We start from the raw sequence: 23,951 nt of genomic DNA on the forward strand, positions 1-23,951 counted from the left end.
CCCTCCTCCCAGTGCCAGGTCATGGAGGTGGATGGAGCCAGCTCGGGCTAATCCATCCCAGCAGCACTGCAGTGGCCCTTCTCTGCACGGGGATGTTGGCCTTGGTCTTCCTGTCCTCTTCCTCCCAGGAGGATGTGTTGGTGTGAAACTCCTACACATTAATTGTTTATATGTTTTTTTTAAAAACCAAACTTCTCCAAACTGTTCCTCCCTCCACTCATCATTCCTCAGGTTGAAGGTTGCAGATCAGCCTGGTGCTGGAGGCAGTGCTCACTCTGGTTTTACTGTGAAATGTGACACCCCCATCCTGTCACTTCAGGCACTTGGTATTGCAGCAGCTTGGCTGTAGCAATGCTCAGCACTGCAATTAAGCAAGGCCAAAGGGAGGGAAGAATAATTCATTATTGCTACAGCATTTTACCACACACGGGAACAGCACAGGCCCCAGAGCAGCAGCTTGGCTAAAAGCTTCCAACAGTGGGACTTTGTTCCAGCTGTGCAGGGTGGCAGGAGGACTGCCCCATACCAGAACACATGTCATGCACTACAGCAGTCCCATCTCAGCTGTTTTACTTCTTCCCAGTGCAGGAGGGCAGGAAAAGCTTCTCTCTCAGGGAAAATGTCCATCCAGACTGTCCTGGAGTTTTATGTTGGCACCAGAGCAATCTGCACTGGTCCAACACCACACTGACCGATCCAGTACATCTCACCACTGGCCATCGTCTGAATTTCAGAACCTCTTCACATAAAATAAACCTCTTGCTCATTTGTACAAGGGCTTTGGGTTGAAATGTAAACAGAGGATCCCTGGTCAGCCAGAACTGCCTCAGTAGCATCTTGGTCAAAATACATAAGTGAGTTTAAACCAATTGAGAGCGGCTCCCTCTATCATAGCCATGACTATTACTAGAAGTTTGTGTGACCAGAAAACATGACTGCCACAATCCAGTTCCATTAAAAAAGCACTCTGAGGTTTCTATTCCTTCTGGAAGAGCAGCCATTTTCCCAGTTCCCAGAGTCTACTGTAAGCCACATTAATTTCAACAAGCAAGCAAACCAAAGGGAAAAAAGAAGTAAAACAAAAACTCAACAGTACAATTGCCAACCTTTTCTTCCAGAGGTCACTGCTGCGTTTTGAACCAATAAATACATCAGGACACTGATGTTATTAGGTCTGTTCTCCAGCAGTGGCCATGGGTGATACTTTACAGAAAGCTGTTCTGATGTCACTGTGTGGTCACAAGCTTGACAATCATCCCAATGATGCGAGAGCCTCGGGGGCACACGCACAAATCCATGCTGGGATTCTTGATTTTATCCTGCAGCAGCTGGTCCAGCTCACAGCGCAGCTCCTTCACCAGCTCGGCCACCTAACACACATGGTGAAACACAGAGACAAGGGTCAGGCTCATCGCCAGCTCAGCTCTGCAGCTCTCCCAGCACTGCCCCTCCTGCTCCTCACCTGGTGAGAGGCAGCCACAAACCGTATCCAGCCGTCATCCAGGGAAATGACAAAGTCGCCCTTGAGCAGCTGGATGTGCACCTGGCCGCCCCCGAGCAGCACCAGCGGGTACACGGACACCATGCTGCAGTCCCGGATGAACACGCGGCTTGTCTTGATCTTCTCGTGGTACACCAGGTACGGGCTCTCAAAGTGCCTGGTCTGGGACAGGGACACAGCAGCCTGGTCAGAGTGACACTGCCCCTCCTGCCTCTGCCACACTCCTCTGCCTCTTCTACTGCTGCAGTGAGCAGCTGCTGTGCTTACAAGTGCACCTGTGGCACTAACAGACCCTCCTTGACCCCTAAGAACTGCCAGCAACTGTTTGGAGTTTAACTCTGTGTGCAAGAGGACACTCCTAACTCAGGAATGCACCATTATTTACAATCCTAGCACAGGACTGCGCAAGCATTAAGACTTTTTATTTTAAACATCAACAGGGAGCCTCACTGTAATGTTAAATACTCAAGCAAAGGTGATTTCTTTTATAAAAAACCAGCGTGCTTTGCAGAAAGAAAGCATCCTGACCTGATAATTCACAGATGAAGGATGAATATGAACATAACCATCATTTTTAGTAACAAACTTCAGCTCTTCTGCTTTTGGTTGCATTTTGACTGCTCCTGTACTGGTCTTTTGGTATTTACCCTCTGGCTTTTTCACCTGTATGGTAAAAAAAAAAAGGTTATAAAAATCTTCTGCACCAGAAAACCTTTTAAGTTTTTCAAAAACAAATTCTGTAGTAGCAACACAACAAGCCACTGGAGACAGGTATTACACTCCAGGTACTGTCTAATCCTGATGTCCTTTGTAAACTCAGTCTTCTAAAAAGGTGTAATCTTAAGTGGCTTCTTAACATTTGCAGATGGCTTCTGTGTGACACTGCAATCAACCTGTAGGAACAGCAGCAGTCTCAGGAAATAGAAACTGGAGCTCTGCTCCAATCTCTGACACCACAAGCAGCAAACCTTGGCAGTCTAAGCCAGGCTCAAGGCTGCCACACTGAGCCCAAATGAAAGCATGCTGTGTGGATATGCTAGACAGAAAAAGGAAAAATGAAAAAGCATTCTTTTACCTGGACAACATTGGGATACAGTGCAGCACACAACATAGCTGAGATCAGCTTGATGTTCTCTGCATTCGAATTTGCCTGTGAAATCAATAGGGGACCATTAGGGATCCTACAATTCAGTGTGTAAAGGTAAAGCCCTGCTCCAGGAATCACTGAATTCCTGAAACTGGTTCACTTTTATAAGTGCACTCTTGTGCTTGATAGAGGAGGACAAGTCACAGCTCCTGCAGCCTCAGGCTGGTCCTGGGCTGTGTTTCCCCCCAGTACCAAAGGAACACATTGGCCACCACTTTCCTGGTGCCCAGCTGACTTGTTCTCTGACACCTGGCTACAAAGTGGTTTGCACCTTAGAGATAGGAAGCCCAAGTTGTCCCAAAGCACAGAAGATCCTACAACTACCAAACCCTGATCATCACGTAACCTCAGGACATCTCTGGCCCCAGCCTTTCTGGAGAACATCCACATGAAAAACTGCAGCTGCATTTTGAAGCACTGATGAAATGCTGTGAATTACCTCCTCTCCTGTGGCATCCAACACGCCATCACCTCCTTGGGACCACTTCTTCTCAATATCCCTGGCTCTCAATCCCTCCTTCACAAAGCCAATGTCAGAAAGCAGCTCTGCAAACTGCCTCTTCAGGCTGGCAATTTCCTACAACAGACAGAGCGCTGTGACAGCTGCCACGCCCAGCAGGAAGAATCTGCCCCAGTGGCTCGTTTCTGCCACTGGGATTCTGCCAGCCCCTGTGCCAGGTCACAAACCCTGACTTACCTGAAGAACTCTTCCTGACAGGAAGTTCTCCCTGCAGTAGTTGTAGCTTGCTTGAGAGCCCTCTTTGATACTTAAACGCCATCCCTGATTGAGAGGATGGGAGGATGTTTTAATGAAACATTTCTGCTTGAATTTCAAACACATTACAAAACCCCAAGAGAGGTTACTGCATTTTAACTCACCTTATAGGCCTGGAGAAGAGCCAGGTAGTCACTGTTTCCTACTGCAAACTCCAGCTTCTTTTTGTTTGCTTCTTCCCTTTTATCCCAAGGTGACACCTAGACAGGCAGTAAGAGGTTAGTGTGCTCTTCCCCTCACCACTTGGACGAGCCATTCTAGAGCTACATGCCACATTCTCTTAGGTATTTTCACAGCAGCTCACAGGTCAGAATGCAAATTTTCCCTGTGGATAACAGAAAATATGAGGCATTCAAAAGAGCACCTGATTAAAAATGCCAAACTGACAGTGAAGACACAAACTGAGATCCATCAGCTCCCTCATTATCACCGTTTCACAATTTATAGTACTAGTAATTTTCACACCAAATTCAGACAAAATGTGTGCACCTCCTAGCTACAAATCAAAAATAATATTCACTGTTTCTACTGTATACAAATACTACTCTTGATGCTACCACATGGTTTTGATCTTCTGCTTATAACTGGACTGCTTTAACAAGCACTGCATTAACACATAAACAATGTAGGTTGAAAAGAAAAATGAAAACACTCAAGTGTAGTGTGCTGCAAGTCACAACAACATTTTGCTGCTGCACAAAAACACAGCCCTTGGGTCAATAATACTTACAAAAGGTGACTTAAAGGCCAAGCTGGCTGCTATGGTGAGCGCAGGATCCAGGCAGCGGAAAATGGTGCCGAACAGCATGAGTTTGCCAATCCTGACATCCACAGGCAGTGAAGCCAAGTGATATCCCAAAGGGGTGAGCTTTTCGTCAGGAGTCAGCGCTCCCAGGTCCCGCAGTCGCACCTTTGATGCCTGCAAAGACTCAGTCCTAGGGGGCTCGATCAGTCGTGATAAGACAGAGTGAAGACTCTGCTCAGAAAACATCTCCAGGATCTTAATTCTTAAGAGGAGGGGAGGGAAAGTTAAAAAGAAAAAACAAAGAAAGAAAAAAAGCAGCTTAGTTCCATACACAGGATTAAAAAAGCAAGCTTTTGTAAAAACAGAATGAAAAAAGCCAACAACAAACATGCTTTCAAGAGCACACTCCCTGGAAGAGGGCTGGTAACACAAAGCAGTAGTCAGGGAGCAATCTGGAGTAGTGAGTCTGTAAGTACAGATTTCTATTTAGCACACTAGGGTTTGAAACAAAGTTTTTACTGCAAAACTGTCATTTGTGCTGCTTGGTTTCCTTTCAGTACAAAGGAGTGCACAGCATTCAGCAGGGATAGGAGGGCCTCTTCCTTTAACGTTTGCATGATGATGGTGCTTAGTGTGGGTTGTGGCAGGTGCTCCCTGCAGCACAGGAAGGACATTCTGCACTGGCTTTTTCAAGAAACACAACAGCTCACCTCAGACAGAGCTGCTCCAAGGGCACTCTCTGTATTTCTGGCAGCTGCTGTTTTACAAGCTGATGGTTGTAGTGGTGGCTGCTGAAGAGATGGAAGCAGACGCCCGAGGCCACACGTCCTGCTCGCCCTTTCCTCTGCAGAGCGTTGGCCTTGGACACAAAGGTGTCCTCCAGACTCTCCATTCCCTTGCCTGGGTCGTATCTACAGGAGAGCAAGAGACAGGCTTGTACTCACAGAGCCACAGAATGGTTTGGCTTGGAAGGGACCTTAAAGATCATCCCATTCCAACTTCCCCCTGCCACATGCAGGGACAGGCTCGGTAGGATCATATTTACAGGAAAATGGACATGTACCAAATGAACCAGCCTAAATTTTCTGAATAAGGTCATCTCTGTGGGCAAAAAAGCTGATGTTGCAAGAAGAAAGAGCAGAAAGTGGCTGACAAACAAAGGGGTGTCAATCAAAGTAAAATGATGCTTATATCAACCCATTAGATGAAGAAAACTACATGCTTGCCTTGTGGACAATACAGAGCTACCAATCAAATAATGTGTGACTGTGTAATCCAAAGTAAAATACAAGTAAATATAAACAATGTTTAGAAGCAAAATAAACAGCTTTTGCTTGGTTCACATTGAATTGTGCAGAGTCTTCTCTCCTCAAGGTTCCACTCGACCAAGCTGCTCAGAGCCCTTTCCAGCCTGGCCTTAAACCCTTCCAGGCATGGGGCAGCCACAGCTTCTCTGTAAAATAAGTTCCTCATCCAAATTTCTTCCAAATATCCAATCTAAACCTGCCCTCTTTCAGACTGAAGCCATTTTACCCCTCGTCCTAATACCTGCCCTTGTAAGGAGTGCACAGAGAACAGGCTGGAGGTTGAGCAGCCAGACGCTGCCAATTTCTGTATGGATACAATTCCCACCCCTGCTCTTGGAGCTGAGTTTATACTGGTTTTCTTCACCTCAGACCAAGTTTCCTTCCAGTTTTTCCCAGCTCTTTGGAAAACTCAAGGCTTAAAACAGTTCACAAAACCCCAAGGAATTAATGCCAGTACCTTTTCTCTTTCATTTTTCCAGAGTCAATCACATAGACCACATCATCAATGGTGACAGATGTCTCTGCAATGTTGGTAGAGATGATTATTTTGGTAACTCCTGCAGGAGGCCTGAGGAACACAGACTGCTGCTCTTCACTGGACAGTGAGGAATGAAGTGGATAAACCACACACCTGCAAGGACAACAGGACAACATGCTCAGAGCATCTCCAGCCTCCTCCTTGAGAACAATCTGCCTGCACACTTTTGCCTCATTAGACACTGTCCAGAGAGTCACTTCTCCTTGTAACCATCCAAGACTAAACACAACCACAACTAAATGTATCTCATCAAACATTCTGATACAAATCAACAGCTGAGATTTCAGCAGCCTGGATCATGCAGAACACAAAATGGAAATCAATCCTCGCTGGGGTCTCTGGGAACTTCAACACTTCCTGAGCTTCCTGACCTTTCTCAGCTGAGGAGAAAAACAAAAGGAGCAAGCCAACAAGATAGTATAAAAGGAATCACCCTGACCGGAGTCAGCTCACACATTTAACAAAGCCTATTTATCCCTGGGTAAAGGCAGGCTTTGTGCAGGAAATGACTCTTTATTTATGGGTAAAGACTGACTGTTTTGGAGCTTTTCTGCCTCACCTCTTGCTGTGCCTGTTATTAAAAAGAGCATTAGTCTGAAGCTGCTCATAAAGCATCTTGATTTCTGTTAGTCCAGGCAAAAATATCAACACTGCACCTATATATGTAGATAAAAAAATAAAAAAATCAGTCAACAGAAAGGATAGCACAATATTTCATTAATGTGCAATTATTGTACCAAAAAAAGCACACAGGCTGTAACAATCCTTCACAAAGCAGACAATTTTCTCACCTTCTCCCCTCCAACATATATCACAAGCTTTGTAACTCAACTAGAATTCTTTTTTCAAAAATAGTCAGTAGCTACAGAAACTCTGCATGCAAATCATTAGTGTTGGGCTGTCCAAGAAGCTCCCAAGAATCTTCTTTCATTTTTCTCCCAAGGACAAAGAAATTACCTGGGGGGTATGAATGTCTGCCAGCAACTATCCATTCCAGCAAGGCTTCAATTAATTCCAGATTAACTTTGTCCAAGTCCATGACAGACATTGTTTTCAACACTGCCTTGCTAACCCCTGGGAAAAAGAAACAAAACATGCAGTAAATCCAAGTCTTGTAAAAAACATCTGTAGATGCATGGGACCAGTTACAGCTTTGTTTAAAGAGCACCTGGCCTAGACCTGAAGAGGGCAGATCCAGGCTGTGCCTCAAGCAAAGCTGCTCCAGCAAGAACAGATACAGAGAGCAAAGTGGAACTAACAAGGCATCTGAAAAGGAATGGAAAGAGACAGCAGCTGAAAATTGTCCATTTTCAGATGCTAAGTAGTTTCAGCCAAGATGTTTGCTGTAGTATAAGAGAACAATAGGTTCTCTTTTATTTTTTTAAACTGGCAGGAAGTTTCTCATCTAGAACTTCACAAGTGCAAAGCTCTGAATTATAGATAAGCATTCAGCTTACAGGGCTAATATCCCACATTGTCCATGTGCCAATTCATTAAACTTAAGAAGGAACTCACCTTTATATCGTGTAAGGAGCTGCTTCAGAGTCAATTTCTGGTCTGGGTCTGAATCTCTGACCACGGTGTCACTAGCTTCCAGAAGGCCAGCACGCCTCAGGTCCTCCTCTACTTCTTCAAATGCAGTTCTTTTGTGTCTGTCATTCTGTTCTTGCTTTACCTTCCTCCTGTAGGGACTGCTGTCCTCTAAAACATACCTGGACAGCAGAAGAACATTTGGTGGTGCGGAAAGAAGCCCAACAGTCTCCTTCTAATAATTAACTACAGAGACAGGGTATCCAAAATACTTTTTTGTAAGTCTGAGAGGAACTTTGTATAAACCATAGATAAAATGAAGGTCAAGGTGCTTTTGTAGAGGTCCAAGGTGATGGGGGAGATCTGAGAGGATTTACTTTTTAAACAAATGCACAGAATTACTGCAGTCTCAAGGTCAAAACTGCAACCTCAGCCTCACCACTCAAATACATCTGAGAATGCGCAAATTTCACACCTTGTCATTGCAATCACATCTTCCAGAAAAAACTGGTCCACAGGAAACGTTCGTCCTGAAAGGAAACATGAGACTAAATCTATCTGTACATGCCACACAGCATGGAGAAAAGAGGAAAAAGTCCAAGATTGTTGTAATTTTATACAGGTTATTATGGCATACACTAGTTTCAGTGAAATAGTGAGAACAAATCTCTTACAACGAATGATAATAAAAATGCATGGTTTTCACCTGGTATGTTAATGATTGGACAGGAGTGGAAGTACTGAGAGAAAAGCTCAGCATTCAGGGTGGCACTCATCAGTATAATGCGCAGGTCTGGCCTCTGAACCATTATATCCTTCAAAACCAGCAGCAGGAAGTCACTGGAATAAACAGGCAAAAGAGCATTTGAATGTCTTCAGTGTTAACTTTCAGACTATTGTTCTCAACTTTCCTGGTGTTTTCCAACAGCACAGCAACACCATCACAGAAGCATGAGCTTGGAATGGTCTAGTGAAAGGCAATCTGCAAATTTGACTCTTTTCTGGAGTGTCAGGATTACTTAGCAAAACCATTTAAACAACAAAAAGTTTTCTAAATTACTTCCATTAATGACAACACAAGAACATCACATAAGAAATTAAAGTAACAGATGAGTCCTTTTTGCTCCTCTTCTTCACTGGAAGAGATACTAAAACTTACCCACTCTTCCCTGCTCACTGTATTTTTCCCTACATATTTATAGTCTTTATGGCTATGACTAGAATACTGGCTTGAAGTGATTTTAAATAAGAAGGAATTTTTGAGAGACACAAGCCTTTTAAGTGGCTAAAATACCGCCTGAGCTACAGAATATTGGTAAGAGAAACCTCCTAGAAACCCACTGCACTGCAGTGTTTGACAAAGAAAACAAAGAAAATTATGCTTGCCACTTGATTTACAGACACACTGACAGACATTATCTTTTGCATGTGATCAGCAGGTAAGTAGGGTAACACTGCAGGAGGCTGGAGCAAAATAGGAGAAGACTGTCTAGTAAAATCTACAGACTGGAAGGAAATGTGAGCATGTGTTGAAGCCCATACCAGGAGAAAAAAATTCCCCAAAAGGCATGTGAAGAATTATGGTATTTGATAAAAAGTTGAAACAAGGAAACTGTAAGAAACAGACAGTTCTGGTTAAAACGCTACTTAACCCTCCAGCGCCAAACAAAATCTCTTTGCAACACTGCTGCAATGTGAGGGCACACTGGAGGCACAGCAACTTATGAGACATGTGCTTTCTCACAAGCTGCTGCAGCACCATTTCCTACTGCTCAAAGGCAAGAACCTAAACCCAGACTCCTTCCACCATCCCATATTCATGCCACACCATCAGCTACTTGCACTTTAGCCACATTTATCCTTCTGACTACGTTTCTTCATTTTGCTTACAGGATAAGAGATTATTTACCTTTCTTCTGTTCTTTCGTGAACTTCATCAACAATAACATGAGTGACTCCCTGCAAAGTCAGATCTCCTTCCAGCCTTCTCAACAGCACACCAGTAGTGCAGTACAAAAGCCTGGTAGCTGAGGACTTGAAGGGTAAGACAAAGCATTCAGTTGACTCTGGGCAAATTAACACAGTGCAAAGAGAATATCTGCTGCTGTAAAGCATTTGGTTTCAGCTCAGTGCCAGGTCTGACTGAGAGGGAACAAGCAACCCCTGCTGGAGATGGATTTTAATTTCTTGACTGACACTGACAACACCTGATTCTTACCAAGGAGAATTGCTAACTATCAAAAAATACAAACTGCTTTTCCTGTGGATATTGTTTTCTGACAAACAACTCAGATCTCTGCTCTTAGAAAGATTTGGTAAGTCTTTTTAGCATACTTCTTGGAAAAAGCAATCAGCTGCAACACAGACAAAACTTCACTTCCAACACAGTAGTTTCTGTCTGGCTGTAGCTGTAGCCTTCAGTCTCCACTTGGGAGACACATGGGAATGGTAACAGGCAGAAAAGCAGCCAGTAGCCTTCCAAAGGACAGCAGGATTACTCACACTCTCAAACCCCTTCACCTCACTCAACAGAAAGCAAGGCACAGCACTGCACTATCATTCTGCAAAGTGAACTGTGCAACCTGAGATGAAATAAAATCTAGAACATATTTAATATTTTATAAAATACAGACGACACAAACTTGCTTATCTCACTGCACGGTAGATACAGGCAGAGATTCTGTACACTAGAGAAGCACTAAGCACATTTTAATAGGAATCAACGAAAACCAGCAAGCAGAGTAGAGGTACCTTTACACTTTCCAGACGGATCTGATATCCAACAGTGAGTCCAATCCTTTCTGTTCTTTCCTTGGCTACACGTTCAGCCACAGAAATGGCAGAGATCCTGCGAGGCTGAGTGCAGATGATGTTTGCAACTTTGCTTGGAGAGCCTTGCAATGAAGCATCCAAGATAAACTGAGGAATCTGAGTGGTTTTCCCACATCTGCACAATGAAATCAGGAATTAGTTATTAAAAACTCACAAGTCCAACACCTTCCACCCACATAAACTGACTGCATTCTGCTGGAAATTTGCTTTGTTTCATTAGTGTGATCCTTCACATGAAGTCCACCTAGGACTGCTGTCACTGGCCACACTGGTCACAGATGAGCCACCACCCCAACCTTTCCAGAACATGGATCATATTTCATGTTGTTCTGTGTATACCTTGATACATAAAGTCTGTATGTGCACTCACACTCTTACCCTGTCATGCCACTCACAACAAGAACTTGGTGACTCTCAAGCAAACCCAGAATATTTTCTCTCTCTTGCCACGCAGGGAGCTTCTGTCTTTCATACAGCATGGACTGAAAGTGCCTGGAAGACTGATGGACAAAAACAGACAGCATAGCAGTAAGAACACCACCGGGATGGAACAGAACCCTTGTCTCTTAAATATTTATTTCTCTAAAGTAAGAAACAAAACTATGTTCTGCACATTGTACCTTTTTCTGTCGAAACTGTGCGCAGATTTTAACGTTTTCATTATACAGAGACTTTGCCTGCGCATCATATTTTTTGGAAAGCTTCTTTTTCAAGTTCACATAACTCTCATTCTCCACGACAACTTGTCCAGGCTCTTCTTCCTCCTCCTCCTCTTCTGCCACCAACTCTTCTTCCTGAGGCTCTGACACTGTTGAAGCTTGAGACAGAGAGTGCATAGTTAAGTATTGTTATTACTAAGGGACAGGCAATGCAGGAAATAAAGACACGTTCCAGCAGCATTACCAACAAAGAACTTTATTACTCTGGGCCTGAGGGTCTGCAGGACTGCTTCTAATGTGCATTTAGTTCAACACCACCAGCAAACCTCCCCTCACCTCACCAGATCACCCAGAGCTTCTCCAGCCCCATCCCACGTGTCCCTACCCCTGCACCAGGGGCTGGGGGCCACACAGAGAGCCAGGATGGTTAAGTGGTTTGCCTTCCTGAACATTTTCCATGTGCCTCAGCTCACCTTTCCAATACACAACCTTTTCTATGCAGCACAAAATGCTTTGATGGTAGCACCAGCTTATATGTTAGCATAGTTTTAATTAATTAATTGTTAAGCCACTGCCAAGTACCTTTAAACCAAAGCTGAAACTGGACCAGGTACTTCAGTGCCTCTGCCTATCAGCAGGGTTTGCTCAGACTGTCAGCAAGCCCTTGAAAGTTTTAAGGTTGCTTTTACCAAAAAAGGGTATTTTATAGCATAAGGAATATTTTCTAACTAAAAAAAACTTTTTTTGAATCTCAGCTTGGAACAAAGCTGTTTTTCTGCAGAGGTGTTTAAAAAATTGAATACTTTGTCTTACTGTAGCAAAAACACAGCTAGACACCATTTAAGTGCTCTACAACTCGATGCAGTTGTTCTTGAAAACTGTCTTGAAAAAAGCTTGCCTTAGATAAAAGTAGTTTTGGAATTGAGAGCTCAAAAGTCCCCCTGCTACAAGTGACACAGCCTCAACTCTCACCCTGTGAAATCAAGCTGCTTGCATCAGTATAAATAGAAAGGGATTGTATCTTGAACAACATTCTATAACCACTTGCCACATTTGCTCAGCCTTAAATCCACCTTTGTAAGTAAATTTTGAGGAGCTGTTGGTAATTTTAAGGGATCTAAAAAAAGAGGTTTCTGAATTGATGAGTTGCAGATGCAGCAAAGCTTGCAAACAACTTTCCCTGCTCCCTTCCAAGCACATTTCTCTGGTCCATTCTGGTAAGCTCACACCTCTCAAGGCTTTCCATGGATTGTGTGGCAATGGGCATCACACTCTGCCAAACCAAACTCTGCTCCTTGAACTCATTCTGGCCAGCACAAAGCCTCTCTGCTGCAGCTTGATTACAGAAGGAACTTCCTAAGGCACAGACAGATCATGGATCTGGCTCACCACATGACTTTAATTTCCAGAAATAGATTTGTAACAGATGGCTGAACTGGGGGCTCTGCCTCATCTCTCTTCTTTCTTTTAAATCTTTCTGCTGTTCTTAGCCCAGAAACCATAAAGGAGATTTGGTGTACCTTCAGCTTGTTGATTTGAAGCAGGTGCACTCTCTGTCTGTGGCCTTACAGGAGGTGCTGCCAGCAGGGACACAGGAGGAACACTGAACTTGTGCTGAGTATTGGTCAGTAACTCACTGATCTCGTGTTCATCTTCTAAGCAAGTCACCAAGGTGTACACCACTGGCTCATGAGACTCTGCAGCTGCCAAGGCCTTTCCAAAGAGGAATTCAGCGATGTGCAGACGACAAGCAAGAGGTAGATTCTCATCAGTGGAGTAAAAAGCCACAAGAGGTGCCTGAAGAGGATACTTGTTCTCATCAGGAAATCTTACTTCAAGTTCATATATGTGACCATCACTATGTCTGAGATGAGCATCATCTACAGAGTTCTTGGAAGTGTTTAGTGGATGGTTTGGAGGGAATTCATGTCTAAATCTGCATTTTGAACCAAATCTGCAGCTTCCTTGGCAGTAAAATTTACATATTTCCTTTGAAGTCTCTTTTGCTGTGTCCTTTGTACTGTTTTGTTTAGATTTTCTGAGCCTGTGGGCTAGGTAGTCCAATTCCAAACTAAAAGTCCAAACACGATTTTTAATCCTTTCTACAAATTTTTCTCCATAAATTGACCGGAGGGCAAAAGCTTCTTCTTGTCTCTGCTCTAAACATTCCTCTTGGCTGGCTTCAGCAGCTGCTGCAGAAACCTGCATCTTCTCTCCATACCTTTCAGAGAAGCACTGCAATAGCAAATACTCCAATGATGCCCCAATATTACCATTGCAGGATCTCAGCACCGCCCTACAACGCTCACAGTCAAAACCATACCTGCACCAAAACAGAGAAAAGAGGGCAGCAGGTGAGTGAGAGGCTCGTATGAAGCAAAAGAACCACAGACCTGCTTGATTAGGCTCACAGTAAGGGAGCATGCAAGGCACTGCCTCACACCTCAGAATGTAGCACTCAATACTTTCAGGGTTAAACTTCCCCACTCAACTACAGAAATTAAACTCTTCAGAAAAAGCTGTCACACATAAAATGCTCCCAAATGAAACAAAAGTATTGAACAAATATCCACATCTGTGCAAAATGGATGAAGAGCACTTACAAGGAGGGCTTACAGAGTACTGAGACCAGTGATCTACCTCTTCATGATACAAATTATTCACTAAAAAGCATCACCTGGAGAGTTTGTGCACAGCAAATGAAGACACTTCACTGTCTACAATTCTGTGCTCAGCTGGCTCAGCGGACAACCTTGGCATTACATCAGAAGCTTCCTGTTCTGTTGACCAGCACTGCTCATCATCGAGGTAATCGGGCTCGTCATCATCTTTTCCAGCTACACTGATAAAAAGAGTTATCAAGTTAAAATGAAACAAAATTGAACTGTTGAGTAGACATAAAACTCTGCAGTTCTAAATACTTCATTTAAATGAAAGACTTGGCTACCCCTTTCCCAGAGTTAATATTGTAGAAGAGCAAAGCAGAATCAAAACCATAGGATTTGAGATACAATTAAAAGTTAAGGAAAAAAATATTGTTTCCATTTCTAACAGTATGCTTGCTAAAGCATGCTGATGTAGAAAAGCTGGAAGCAGTGCCTCCATTTAAACTAACTCTGATTCAGGTGCCAGCTCCTGCCCTTGTAGCTCTTGAAGAAGCTCTTTCACTCTTCTCTGGTTCTCTGATGTCATGTGTATGGTCTGCAGAGGCATTTTTGCTTCAGGTCTCTGTTTCACTTGACCTCCTCTTCTGGCAGGGGCACTTGATCTGAAAATTAAAATATGACAAAACCATGAGTTATTTGCCTGCCTCAAATGTTCATGACTGAATTGCGATGTTAGGGCCCAAACTTGTAATTCAAAACAGGAAAATCAAAAAAAGAGATATCTATCACCCAAGGATTATTCATCTAGATTCACCCATATGTGACCAGGATTTGTGTGTCTTTATCTGCACACACATGTGCATGTATGTACTGTATCTTATGTCACATCCAAAATTATTTACTGAACACTTTGCTAGATAAAGCTGTTCTCAGACTACAACACAACCACATATTTCTAAGCTAGGTGGGTCAGAACACACACATATTAAACTAATACTAAACTAATTCTAAGCTGCTGATTTTTCATGGCCCAGCTTCTGTTTTGTATTACACAAATATTTATATCCTGTGTTTATTAGTATGTTCTGACCAAAACTGTCCTGAAATTACCTTATGACAAAGAAAAAAAATCAAAGGTTCTAATCTTTAAAAAATAAAACACCTTCCTAGATATCAAATTTATAAAAAATTAATCAAAAAATACATGTAAAAACTGCTTCACATTTCATCACCCTTTCACTATTCTTTACATTCAAACATGTCCGAAAACCAGGCCCAAACGTCTATGTATGACAACACCCAAAAAAGTATCCCAAACACCCCAAGTATTCCAGACAGCTCTATGCCAATCCTTCTAAATTAACAGAAATACCTGGATTCTAGCCTTGGTTCCTCAAAGAGACAAAAATCATCTCCATCATCCCAGATTTTGGTTGAACATTTCCTACTTCCACCAAGTTGAGATTTATTGGAATGGCCACTGCTGCCTCCTCGTTTTCCACCACCTCCTCTATTGGGCTTTCCTCTTTTTCTCCCTGCCCAACTCATGTTTCCTTGCTGACGAAGAGGAAAAAAACAGCTCTTAGTTGTGAAGGTGATTAAGCACACTGTGTCTGAGCATACATTATTTGTGTTTCTGTGACAAGGTGCTCTCTCAAACCACTGTTGATTATCTGCATGTTGGTGTGCCCGGATGCACCTGGAGCAAAAATAGAATTATTCTGTAACATTGTTTAGTAAGTTCTGTGGCTTTAGAAAATAGAATAAAATTACTATTATGAAGAAGAATAATATAATAAATTATATATAAATTATATATTTTAAGTTATAAATAAATATTATTATAAGGAATATTAAATAACATTCCTTAGCCAAAAGGTGCAAGTTTGACAAAACTCTCTGGCAAAAGCATGAGCCTACCAGCAGTGCTGGTAGGAACTGGGAATCCCAGTTCTGCCACTCAGAACCTTCTTGGATCCGTGAAGCCTACAGGACAAACCCCAAGGAAAATTTCACAGAAGAAAGCACTTTTTAACCCAGCATCTCGCAGGGCTGAGACTAAAAGAGCTAAAGCCGAGGATACAATGGTTTTTTCCACGTTATCTCACTCTGGGCTCCGTTCCGCAGGGAGCTGCCCGGGCTACTGAGCCTGGAGAGGGGAATGAGCGGATTTGCCTTGGGAAGCAGGCAGCCTCCCTTCCCAGAGCAGCGTCCGCCCATTAGGGCTGAGCAGCTGTCATACACACATCCAACATTAACACATCCTCCACTGCACCTCCTGCCAGTGGGAAGCTATGGCAGGAGAGGTGACTCCGGCAGGGGCTTATTCCCTGGATCTTTGCACTGCCACCTCCACAGCCAGGACAAGTGATGTGGCCGCCCACAAGCAACAGCCCAAACGAGAGCTTGGAAAGAAGCAAATTCCCTTTTTTGTCGCCGCTGGAGCTCCAGCGGGGCTGGACGGGAGCTCACGGCCAAGCTGACCCCGCTCGGGGCAGTCTGGCAAAAGTGAGGGAGGGAGTGAGGGGGGAGTGAGGGAGTGAGGAGGGAGACCGTAGCAGGTGCCCCCAGGCCGCTGTCACACACGGTTCTGTCTGTGCCCCTCGGCTCAGAGCACAGAGCCCCGGGCACGGAGCAGCTCCGACCCTCCCTGCACCCCCTCACGGGTGTCCGGGGACCCTCAATCCTCTCCCAGCCCCGCAGTCCCCGGACCCCATCCCCTCCCTGCCCCCTCCCCTCAGCCGCCCTCGCACAGCCCTGCCCGCGCACTCCCTTCCTCCCCAGCCCCGCTCCCCGCGGAATCGTGCCGCCTTTGGGAGCTCCACCAGCCCCCTCCCTCAGCGTTCCCACCTCTCTGCCCGGCACCTCCCGGACTCCCCGACCCGGATCCAGCGGCGTTTTCCTTCCGGGCCGCGGCCGCTCCGCCCGCCCCGCCCCGCTCACCTCACACCGCGCCCGGCGCTGCCGGAGCCACGCGTGGCTGTAAAAGCTGCTGTGTGTTTGAATATCTGTGTGTGTGTGGCTGCCATAGTGACACGGGCTTGTTTCGCAGCGGGCATGCCGGTTTTAAAAGTGTCTCTCGTATTGCCGAGTAAAGACGAGAAGGATGGTTGAAAATCCTGGTGGGTGCTCACTGTACCAGCCCCACAAGTTACTGAGGGAGCTGGGGGGGCTCGGCCAGGAGAGCAGGAGGCTCGGGGGGATTTTATCACTCTTTACAATTCCCCGACAGGGGCAGCCAGGTGGGAGAAAAGGAGGCTCGGGGGTTGATTTCATTACTCTGTACAATTCCCCGACAGGGGCAGCCAGGTCAGCCTCTTCCCCCAGGCTACAAGTGACAGGACGAGAGGAAGTAGCTTCGAGTGGTGCCAGGGAAGGTTTAGATTGTGTGCTAGGAAAAGTGTTAATGGAAAAGGTGGCCAGGCATTGGAATGACACAGGGAATCACCATCCTTGGAAGTGTTAACCCTGGGATGTGGCACTTGGGGATGGTTGGGTTGCTGGTGGGCCTGGCAGTGTTGGGTTAATGGCCGTGATCTGGGAGGTCTTTGATACAAAGCTGAGTGTGTGGGATTAAAAGGGAGGAAGGCCATATCAGTTTCAGAGTGAGGGTGACATAAGTGACAAAGAGACCCCAGAGCTGTGTCCCTGAGGTGGGGAAGGCCTCTCTGCACACAGATCCCTGCACACACAGGGTCGCCCATGACCCTGCAGCACATCCTGTCGGGTCTTGGCTCTGGGAATGCAGACTCCACAGCCCCTCCAGGTGACCTGTACCAGTTTGGAGTTTAAAGCAAAAAACTACCATAAAGGAAAAAAAAAATTTTACACACTAGTTTGGGTGTATAAGAACCACCACAGCCACCACTCTGATGGTCCATTTGGGTCTGGTCTGTCCCATAAAAGCTCCCCACCACCCCCAGAAGGGGAAGAATGGTTCATAGGGATGCTGCTGACTCACACTCCATGGCACCAAAAGGTGCCTGCTCCAGCAGGGCTTATGTGCTCCATGGACCCACCTGTGGGAACAGCCTGTCCACAGGAGATGGAGTCAGCTCCGGGAGAAGTGGCTCTCTACAGCAGAAGAAATGCATTGCATGATCTCATGGGATTTTGCCTCTCAGATGCTTTCTTGTCTTGAAGTGAAAATACTTATATTCTCATACATATATACACTATTCTCATTTCCCAGAGGGGCCTGCAAAAGGACACCTGAGTTTGTGCTTGAGGGGAACAGTTGATTTTGTTCAATTTTCTTGCATTTTGCTTCTGAAATAGCCAACTCAAAAAACAAGAACCAACCAAACAAACAAAACAAAAACACAAAAGACAAACAAACAACAACATAAACAACCCCCCCCAAAAAAAACCCCAAAAAACCAAAAAAACCAGAAAAAATGCTGTGTCCTCTGTCCATAGTCCTTGACTTCAGTGGTAGTAGCACCTTCCAGAGAGCTTCTGTTAATTTAGGAGCCTGTCCTTTCAGTTTCTTTTCTAGGCTCCACATTTATCTACACTGTGCAGCAATTATACTGATTTAGGTTGTGCAGTTTCACATTTCAGGTTTTCTGTCTGGAGAGTATCTCAGAAGCAGATCTTTGTGTTTCAGGGAGAAATTATTCTGCCTTTTGTGACTGTGCCTCCTCCTTTATGTCTCCCTGTTTTTACTGGCCCAAGCACTGCCCTGACAGCCCTGCCCCTGGGTTAATTGCATTCTCCACATGCTTTCTTGAGGCTCTTTGGAGCAAAAAGGGCAGATCCTTCTTAGGGGAGAAAGGGAGCAGGTGTGGAGGGCAGCTGCTCCCCATCATCCAAGCCCTTATATATTTTTACTCAAAAATTTTCATCATGTTGCAAGAAACAGAAAATACTGAAGTGCTGATTGTTGCTGCTCCCCTGCCATGGCTACTTTGGCAACCTTGCGCTTGGCCCCTGTGCCTTCTTGGCCCTGGCATTCCTAGGAAAGCCAGGGTGTCAGCAGGTAGGGAGGAGCTGATCCCATTTCCCTGTCCCCAACTGGAGGTGGTCTTTTTTGGATGCCACAGGAGATACTTAAGATCCTCTGAGCCTGGCAAAGCAGCACAGCCAACACATGGCCCCACATGGCCCCGCTGCCGGCACTTCCCAGGGCTCCTCACCCTCCCTCCCCAGCCCTGTGCAATGCTAATTAAAAAGTCAGAAAGTCTGCGTCGCCTTCTTCCAAGTGCACAGTCCTGGTTTTTGCATGGGCACGCGAGGATGTGACCTGAAGATTATATAATTAGAAGGCTTTTGTTATGCTTGCATTTCGAATCAGTGATTAGCATGTGACAGTCCCATCCTGGGAAACGTCAAGCCTCCATTGCTCTCCTCTCTCTCTCTTCTTTCTTGCACAGCGCTAATTCCCAACTCTAGCAACCACCAGTGCTGAAGGATCTTCAACTAGCCTGGGGTAAGTTTAAAATGTACTGGGCTTGAGATGAAGAGTGGGGTTAATTATGCCATTTTTCATATTATTGGAAAAAGCTAAAGCCTTAACTGTTTATACTGTATGTTCAGCTCATAAAATTATATTTAAAGTGTTTTGCATCTTCAGTGCCCACAGGTACTTTCAGCTGTTTTCTTCTAAGATTCTGAATGGAGATCTAGCTTCTTAATGTGCTGGATAATCTTGTTAGGCTGCATTTATAGTGAGGTCTCTAAAATAGTTTTAAAAGGCCTTTTTTTTTGCTCTCACAATTTACAAGCTAAATTGAAGTATCATGCCGAATTGACTTATTTGGATGACAACTGCATTAGAGTTAGTTGGAGAAAAAGTGCAAGAGTGATGAGAGTAAATAATTGATTTTTTTGTTCTCTTTAGAGGACTGGGGGTTGTTCTCCAAGTGGGATATATAAAACAGCCAGCAATCTCAGCCAGCAGCATTGAGACAGTCACCAGGAAGATCCCAAGCATTTATGTAGGAACACTGTGGATGCTTAACAACTGAAGCAGCAAAAGTGCACATGGATTCCCCTGCACTGTTACCCATGTCATGATTTCAGAAGCAGAATGGGACAGGAAGCCAGACAAATAGTAACTGTTGTGCTCCAAGGCTAGGCTGTGAACGCTTTACTGCTTGCATGCTGAAGCTTGGTGTAGTCCCTCAGTCTTTTTGACTTGTGATCCTCTGCACAGCTGATTCTCTCCCCCAGCTGTGCAATTCCATGTGGGGAGCACTGGGAGGGGAGCATGGCCACACAGATGCAGTTCAGGATGCAGGACCTGCCCCCCTTCTCTGCATCCTGGCTTTGTGCAGGAACCCCACTCCTGTGCTGCCTCAAGGGCACAACTCACTGGGACCCCATCCATCCATCCATCCATCCATCCATCCATCCATCCATCCATCCATCCATCCATCCATCCATCCCTCCTCCCTCAGGGATCTCATGAAGTGGGTGCTGGCCCAGGCTCTGTTAACAGGTTGGTTGCTGTGCTGGGAGGGAGAGGCTGCAGTGCCAGCTGCTCGTGCAAGGCACCAGGGCAGGATTGTTTGCTGGTCACCAGTGGCCAGCAGCATAGCAATCACTAGCAGAAGTTCTTTGGTTCCAGCAGATTTAGCTGCTGGAGGGGAGCCAAAAGGGGAAAATACATCTTTTTGCCGTGATGGAGGAATCTGGTGGCTTTAACACATTCAAATTATTCTCTGGGCTTTGCTCTGGAGATATTATTCTGGCCGGATGAGAGCTGCAGGAGTGTAAATGAGTTTTAGTGTTCAGCTCTGAAGAAACAAGCACATCTTTTGTCATTTCTTGTCCTTAAAGCGGGGAACCTGGGCTTGAATGGCAGGCCAAGATAGCCTGGGAATGGCTACATGTAACTACGGATCCTGGCCAGTGGGGAGCTTGCAGAGGAACAATAACATCTCCTTGTTGATGAGGGAACTACCCGGTGGTGGGCTGGCATGTCAGGCACTCCTTGGATTTGCCACAGGTGGAGGCCTGGCAGTAGTTTAGGAAAGGAGCCTCATGGAGGGCTTGCGCTTGCTGCTGATGTGCGCATGGATTCATGTATGTGTGTGCAGGGAGGGACTTGCTCAGGACTGGGACAAAAACATGAAGGGGAGAATCCTCTGCAGCTTTTAACTGCCTCAGGGGGGCTGTAAAGAAGATGGAGTCCAGAAGGTGCATAGTGAAAGGCAGTGGGTACAAGCTGCAGCTAAGGGAAACCTTGCCTGGATGTAAGGAAAAATATTCTTTTCCAAGGTAATGGAGGGTCCAGAGTGGCTGTAAAGACTCCAGAAAGGAAAATATCCAGACTTGAGCTGGACAGAGTCCTGAGGAAGTTTGGCATTACTCTTGATTTGAGCAGGAAGTTGAACTGGGGCCATACAAGGGCTCCTGCTCACCTGGACTCTGCTGTGAGTTTAGGACTTGTCCACTGCCAGCAGAGGCATGATTTGACCAAGCAGCCCCCATCCAGGGTCTTAGGGCCAAATACCAATCCTATTTTCCAACCCATTTTTGCACCCTTTAGGCACAAGCCAGACGCTGTTAAGGCAGCTCAGGCTCCCTGAAATCTTGGTCCCTGGTGAGGACAGTGTTAGCAGCTTCCCCTCCCACAGCTGGGGGGAACAGAGGAGAAACCTTCACTCTAAACCAGGGCAAGGTTCATGTTCTCTTCCAGTGATGAGGAAGGACTGATTAGTTTTGTTTCTTATATTCAGCAATTCAGAAGAACCAGGGAGAGAGAGGCAATGGTACATATTCACCGAGTACAGCAGTGAGCCCTAATTTCTGGAAAGTAGCCAATTATTTAATGTAACAAAGAACCAAGCAGTAACTCAGGAAATTGTAACTCAGGCTACAGATAGAGGACACACAAAGACAGTTACTCTGATAAAACAGGTAAGATTTTCTGGACCCACTTAACCAAGGTCAACCTACTTTGCAGCGCAGTCAGATAGCAAAACTCCTGGTTTGCCTGGAGCAGGAGGGGATGGCGGCATCCCCAGTGTCCCAGTTTCAAAGACTCACTCCTGAGTTCTGCAGAGGACACAGACTGTGCTTAAATGTGTCCTTAATAGAATAGGCAAAAATATGCTAAAAGGAAATTAATTAATTCCTGGAATAATGCTGTTTTCTTTGTTTTCAGTGAAAACAGAGGAGGTTCATATTTCTTTCATATCTGTTTTGTCTTTCCTACTTGTTCCTCTTCCCCCAGCATTGCAAAAGCAATGCTGAATTTTAAAACCAGTTCTCTGTTAAGCGCACTAGTCCTAGTTCAACAGCCCAATAACAAAAGTCTCTGGAATTTTCTATGGTGCTGACTAATTTAAACTGGGAGCAAAGTTTTAACAACTTTGCTACTGAAGTTGAATTTATAAATCTATTTTGCTCAGAGACACACACTTAAATACATTGTCCTCAAAACTTTTGGAGAGATTTAGCTAGCTACTTTAAAAGCAACTCGCATTCTTGTCATTCTGTGGAATACCTAATACCAGAAAAAGAATTTGTTTTCTTTTTTCTTTAATGTTTCTGAAGAGGGCTAGTGCACAGGGCATAGAGTGAGAGGCTGAGTGAGCTGGATTTGTCTAGCTTCGGGAAAGGAAGGCTGTGAGACTTCTTCAGCCACTTAGACCTAGACTAGGTATGGCCCTAAGAAACCTGGTCTAACTTTGGGGTTAGCCCTGCTTTGAGTCAGGCAACTCCAGAGGTCCCTGCCCACCTAAACTCTGTAACAACTCTAAGTCTTCAGAACAGCAACAAAAAACGCCAACTGTTACACTATCAGCTGATCAAAAACATGTAAGATTTATCTCACTGTGGAAGCTTTCCCAGCCTATTTGTACAAAACCCACTGCAAAGGTCCCTCCACCTTTGCTCAGGTTTTCCACGTGCCTCACCAAGGCATCCTCTGTCCTGAGAAGTCAATGGGTCTTCTTAGCAAGATATCTTATAAACATCTCTCTTACAAATAATTTTTCATTAACCCTCAATCTTAAGATGATGCTTAACCCCAAGTCCCTCCAGCACTGTGCTGGAAGCCTTTGAGTCCACACCATTGCCTTCCAGCAAGAGGCCAGCTGGTATCCTGTGGCACTGATAGTGCCACCACCCTCATGTCCTGGGAATTCCACACTCAAAAGCTCTCAGGTTTAATGTGTGGTGCCCAAAGCTACATTCCTGACTGCACCAGAAGCACCTGCTTCTGCTCTGATTTCCAGTAGCCACACAGGACTCCTGCATATTTTGCAGTTCTCCCATCTATTTAATGCTATGTGCCTTTCCCTGTGCCTGCTTCCCTGAACACATCCCTCCAGACTTTTCTGGACCACCTTGGAGAGCTGTGCCAACAGAGCTCTGTGCCATAATTAAGCTGGCCCCTCCAGTCCTGTTAGTAAAGCCAAGGATGACTCACATCAGCCTTCTGCATAGCTGCGTCCAACAGACATGGAGGTAGGAAGTTACATCTGGTTTCCTAGTAAGGCTGGACAAAAGCAGATTTGAATGGGAAAGTATGGATGTGGGGCAGGGCCCATGTTGATAAGAGAAGTGTGAGGTGGTACAATCCATTTTTCTGTATCTCTGCCCATGTCATTAATCAGGCATCAGAGCCCTAATCCCAGTATGAGGTTGGTGATGAGGTGCTTTACCACAGGATTGGCTTGGGCACAGCACCATGCCCTGTTGTCCCTGGCTCCCTGTTCCTAGTGGGCCACACCTGTGCACATCAGTGCCTTGCAGCACTCCTGTGTCTCCCAGTTGGGGAGGCAATGGACAGAGAAAGCAGGTATAGCCATACAAGTGCCTCCTAAAGTGCTGGCAGAATTGTGCAGCAGCATTTCTGTGGCCCAAACACAGGTCTGAAGCACAATTTGGGTGACTGCTTGTGTAGCAAAAAGCTGCCTCTTTGATGCAGAACACCTGTGCCAGATGTTTGTGTGCTGTTCTAACTATAGCATATTTTGATTCAGTGTTCAGAAAACAGTCTCTGTGGGATTACACAGAATATTTTAGTCACCTGTCCATGGCAGCACAAATGGCCTTGGGCTGGGAGGGAAGTGTTTGTACCAGCATCCACTCTGTGGAGGCACTGGAACCCAAACAGATATTTAGGATGCTTCATTCTCTCTCAAATCCCTCCTCCTTTCTCTGTTGTCTGAACTTGGAGCAGCTCTGCTCAATAAACCCTTTCTGCATCTTTCTGCACTCAGGGTTCAGATGAGCTGACCCACCCCAGGGCTCACATGTGGGCAGCTCTAAGCCATGGGATGTTCCCAGTGACCAGCCAGAGCCCTCCAGAGTGAGGACAGGAGTCCCTGCGAGGACGCACAGCCCATAGCAGCC

At 45.3% G+C, this 23,951-nt stretch overlaps 1 protein-coding gene across 4 annotated transcripts; it reads right to left on the bottom strand.

Moving 5' to 3' along the window:
- Positions 1–1,088: 1,088 nt before the first annotated feature.
- Positions 1,089–16,548, bottom strand: DHX57 (DExH-box helicase 57). Of its 4 annotated transcripts, none has more exons than XM_033053969.2 (24): positions 16,491–16,548; positions 15,013–15,197; positions 14,150–14,302; positions 13,712–13,876; positions 12,555–13,357; positions 10,996–11,192; positions 10,754–10,875; positions 10,295–10,490; positions 9,453–9,577; positions 8,250–8,383; positions 8,019–8,073; positions 7,529–7,725; positions 6,971–7,087; positions 6,573–6,669; positions 5,933–6,106; positions 4,879–5,079; positions 4,154–4,430; positions 3,528–3,623; positions 3,346–3,429; positions 3,088–3,225; positions 2,577–2,651; positions 2,030–2,164; positions 1,463–1,663; positions 1,089–1,370 (listed from the first exon to the last, which is right to left on the bottom strand). In XM_033053969.2, the coding sequence occupies exons 2-24, from the start codon at positions 15,186–15,188 to the stop codon at positions 1,227–1,229; spliced, it is 4,062 nt and encodes a 1,353-aa protein (XP_032909860.1). In that variant the 5' UTR covers positions 15,189–15,197; positions 16,491–16,548; the 3' UTR covers positions 1,089–1,226. The 4 variants fall into 4 exon arrangements, with proteins under 4 accessions (XP_032909860.1, XP_032909862.1, XP_032909863.1 ...); XM_033053971.2 differs by lacking the exon at positions 16,491–16,548 and adding an exon at positions 15,561–16,333; XM_033053972.2 differs by lacking the exon at positions 16,491–16,548 and having other exon boundaries at positions 10,996–11,183; positions 15,013–15,387.
- Positions 16,549–23,951: the final 7,403 nt, after the last annotated feature.

This window comes from Catharus ustulatus, chromosome 3, assembly GCF_009819885.2.
Source record: "Catharus ustulatus isolate bCatUst1 chromosome 3, bCatUst1.pri.v2, whole genome shotgun sequence".
Classification (NCBI taxonomy): domain Eukaryota; kingdom Metazoa; phylum Chordata; class Aves; order Passeriformes; family Turdidae; genus Catharus; species Catharus ustulatus.

What these genes read in the sequence shown, in the direction of transcription:
- DHX57 (XM_033053969.2), bottom strand. Translation starts at nt 15,188, where the DNA reads ATGAGTTGGGCAGGGAGAAAAAGAGGAAAGCCCAATAGAGGAGGTGGT. An exon ending in GAGCTGGCACCTGAATCAGA is followed by an intron (nt 13,877 to 14,149) that starts GTTAGTTTAAAT and finishes TCTTTTTATCAG; the next exon opens with TGTAGCTGGAAAAGATGATG. An exon ending in GCTGTGCACAAACTCTCCAG is followed by an intron (nt 13,358 to 13,711) that starts GTGATGCTTTTT and finishes GTTTTGGTGCAG; the next exon opens with GTATGGTTTTGACTGTGAGC.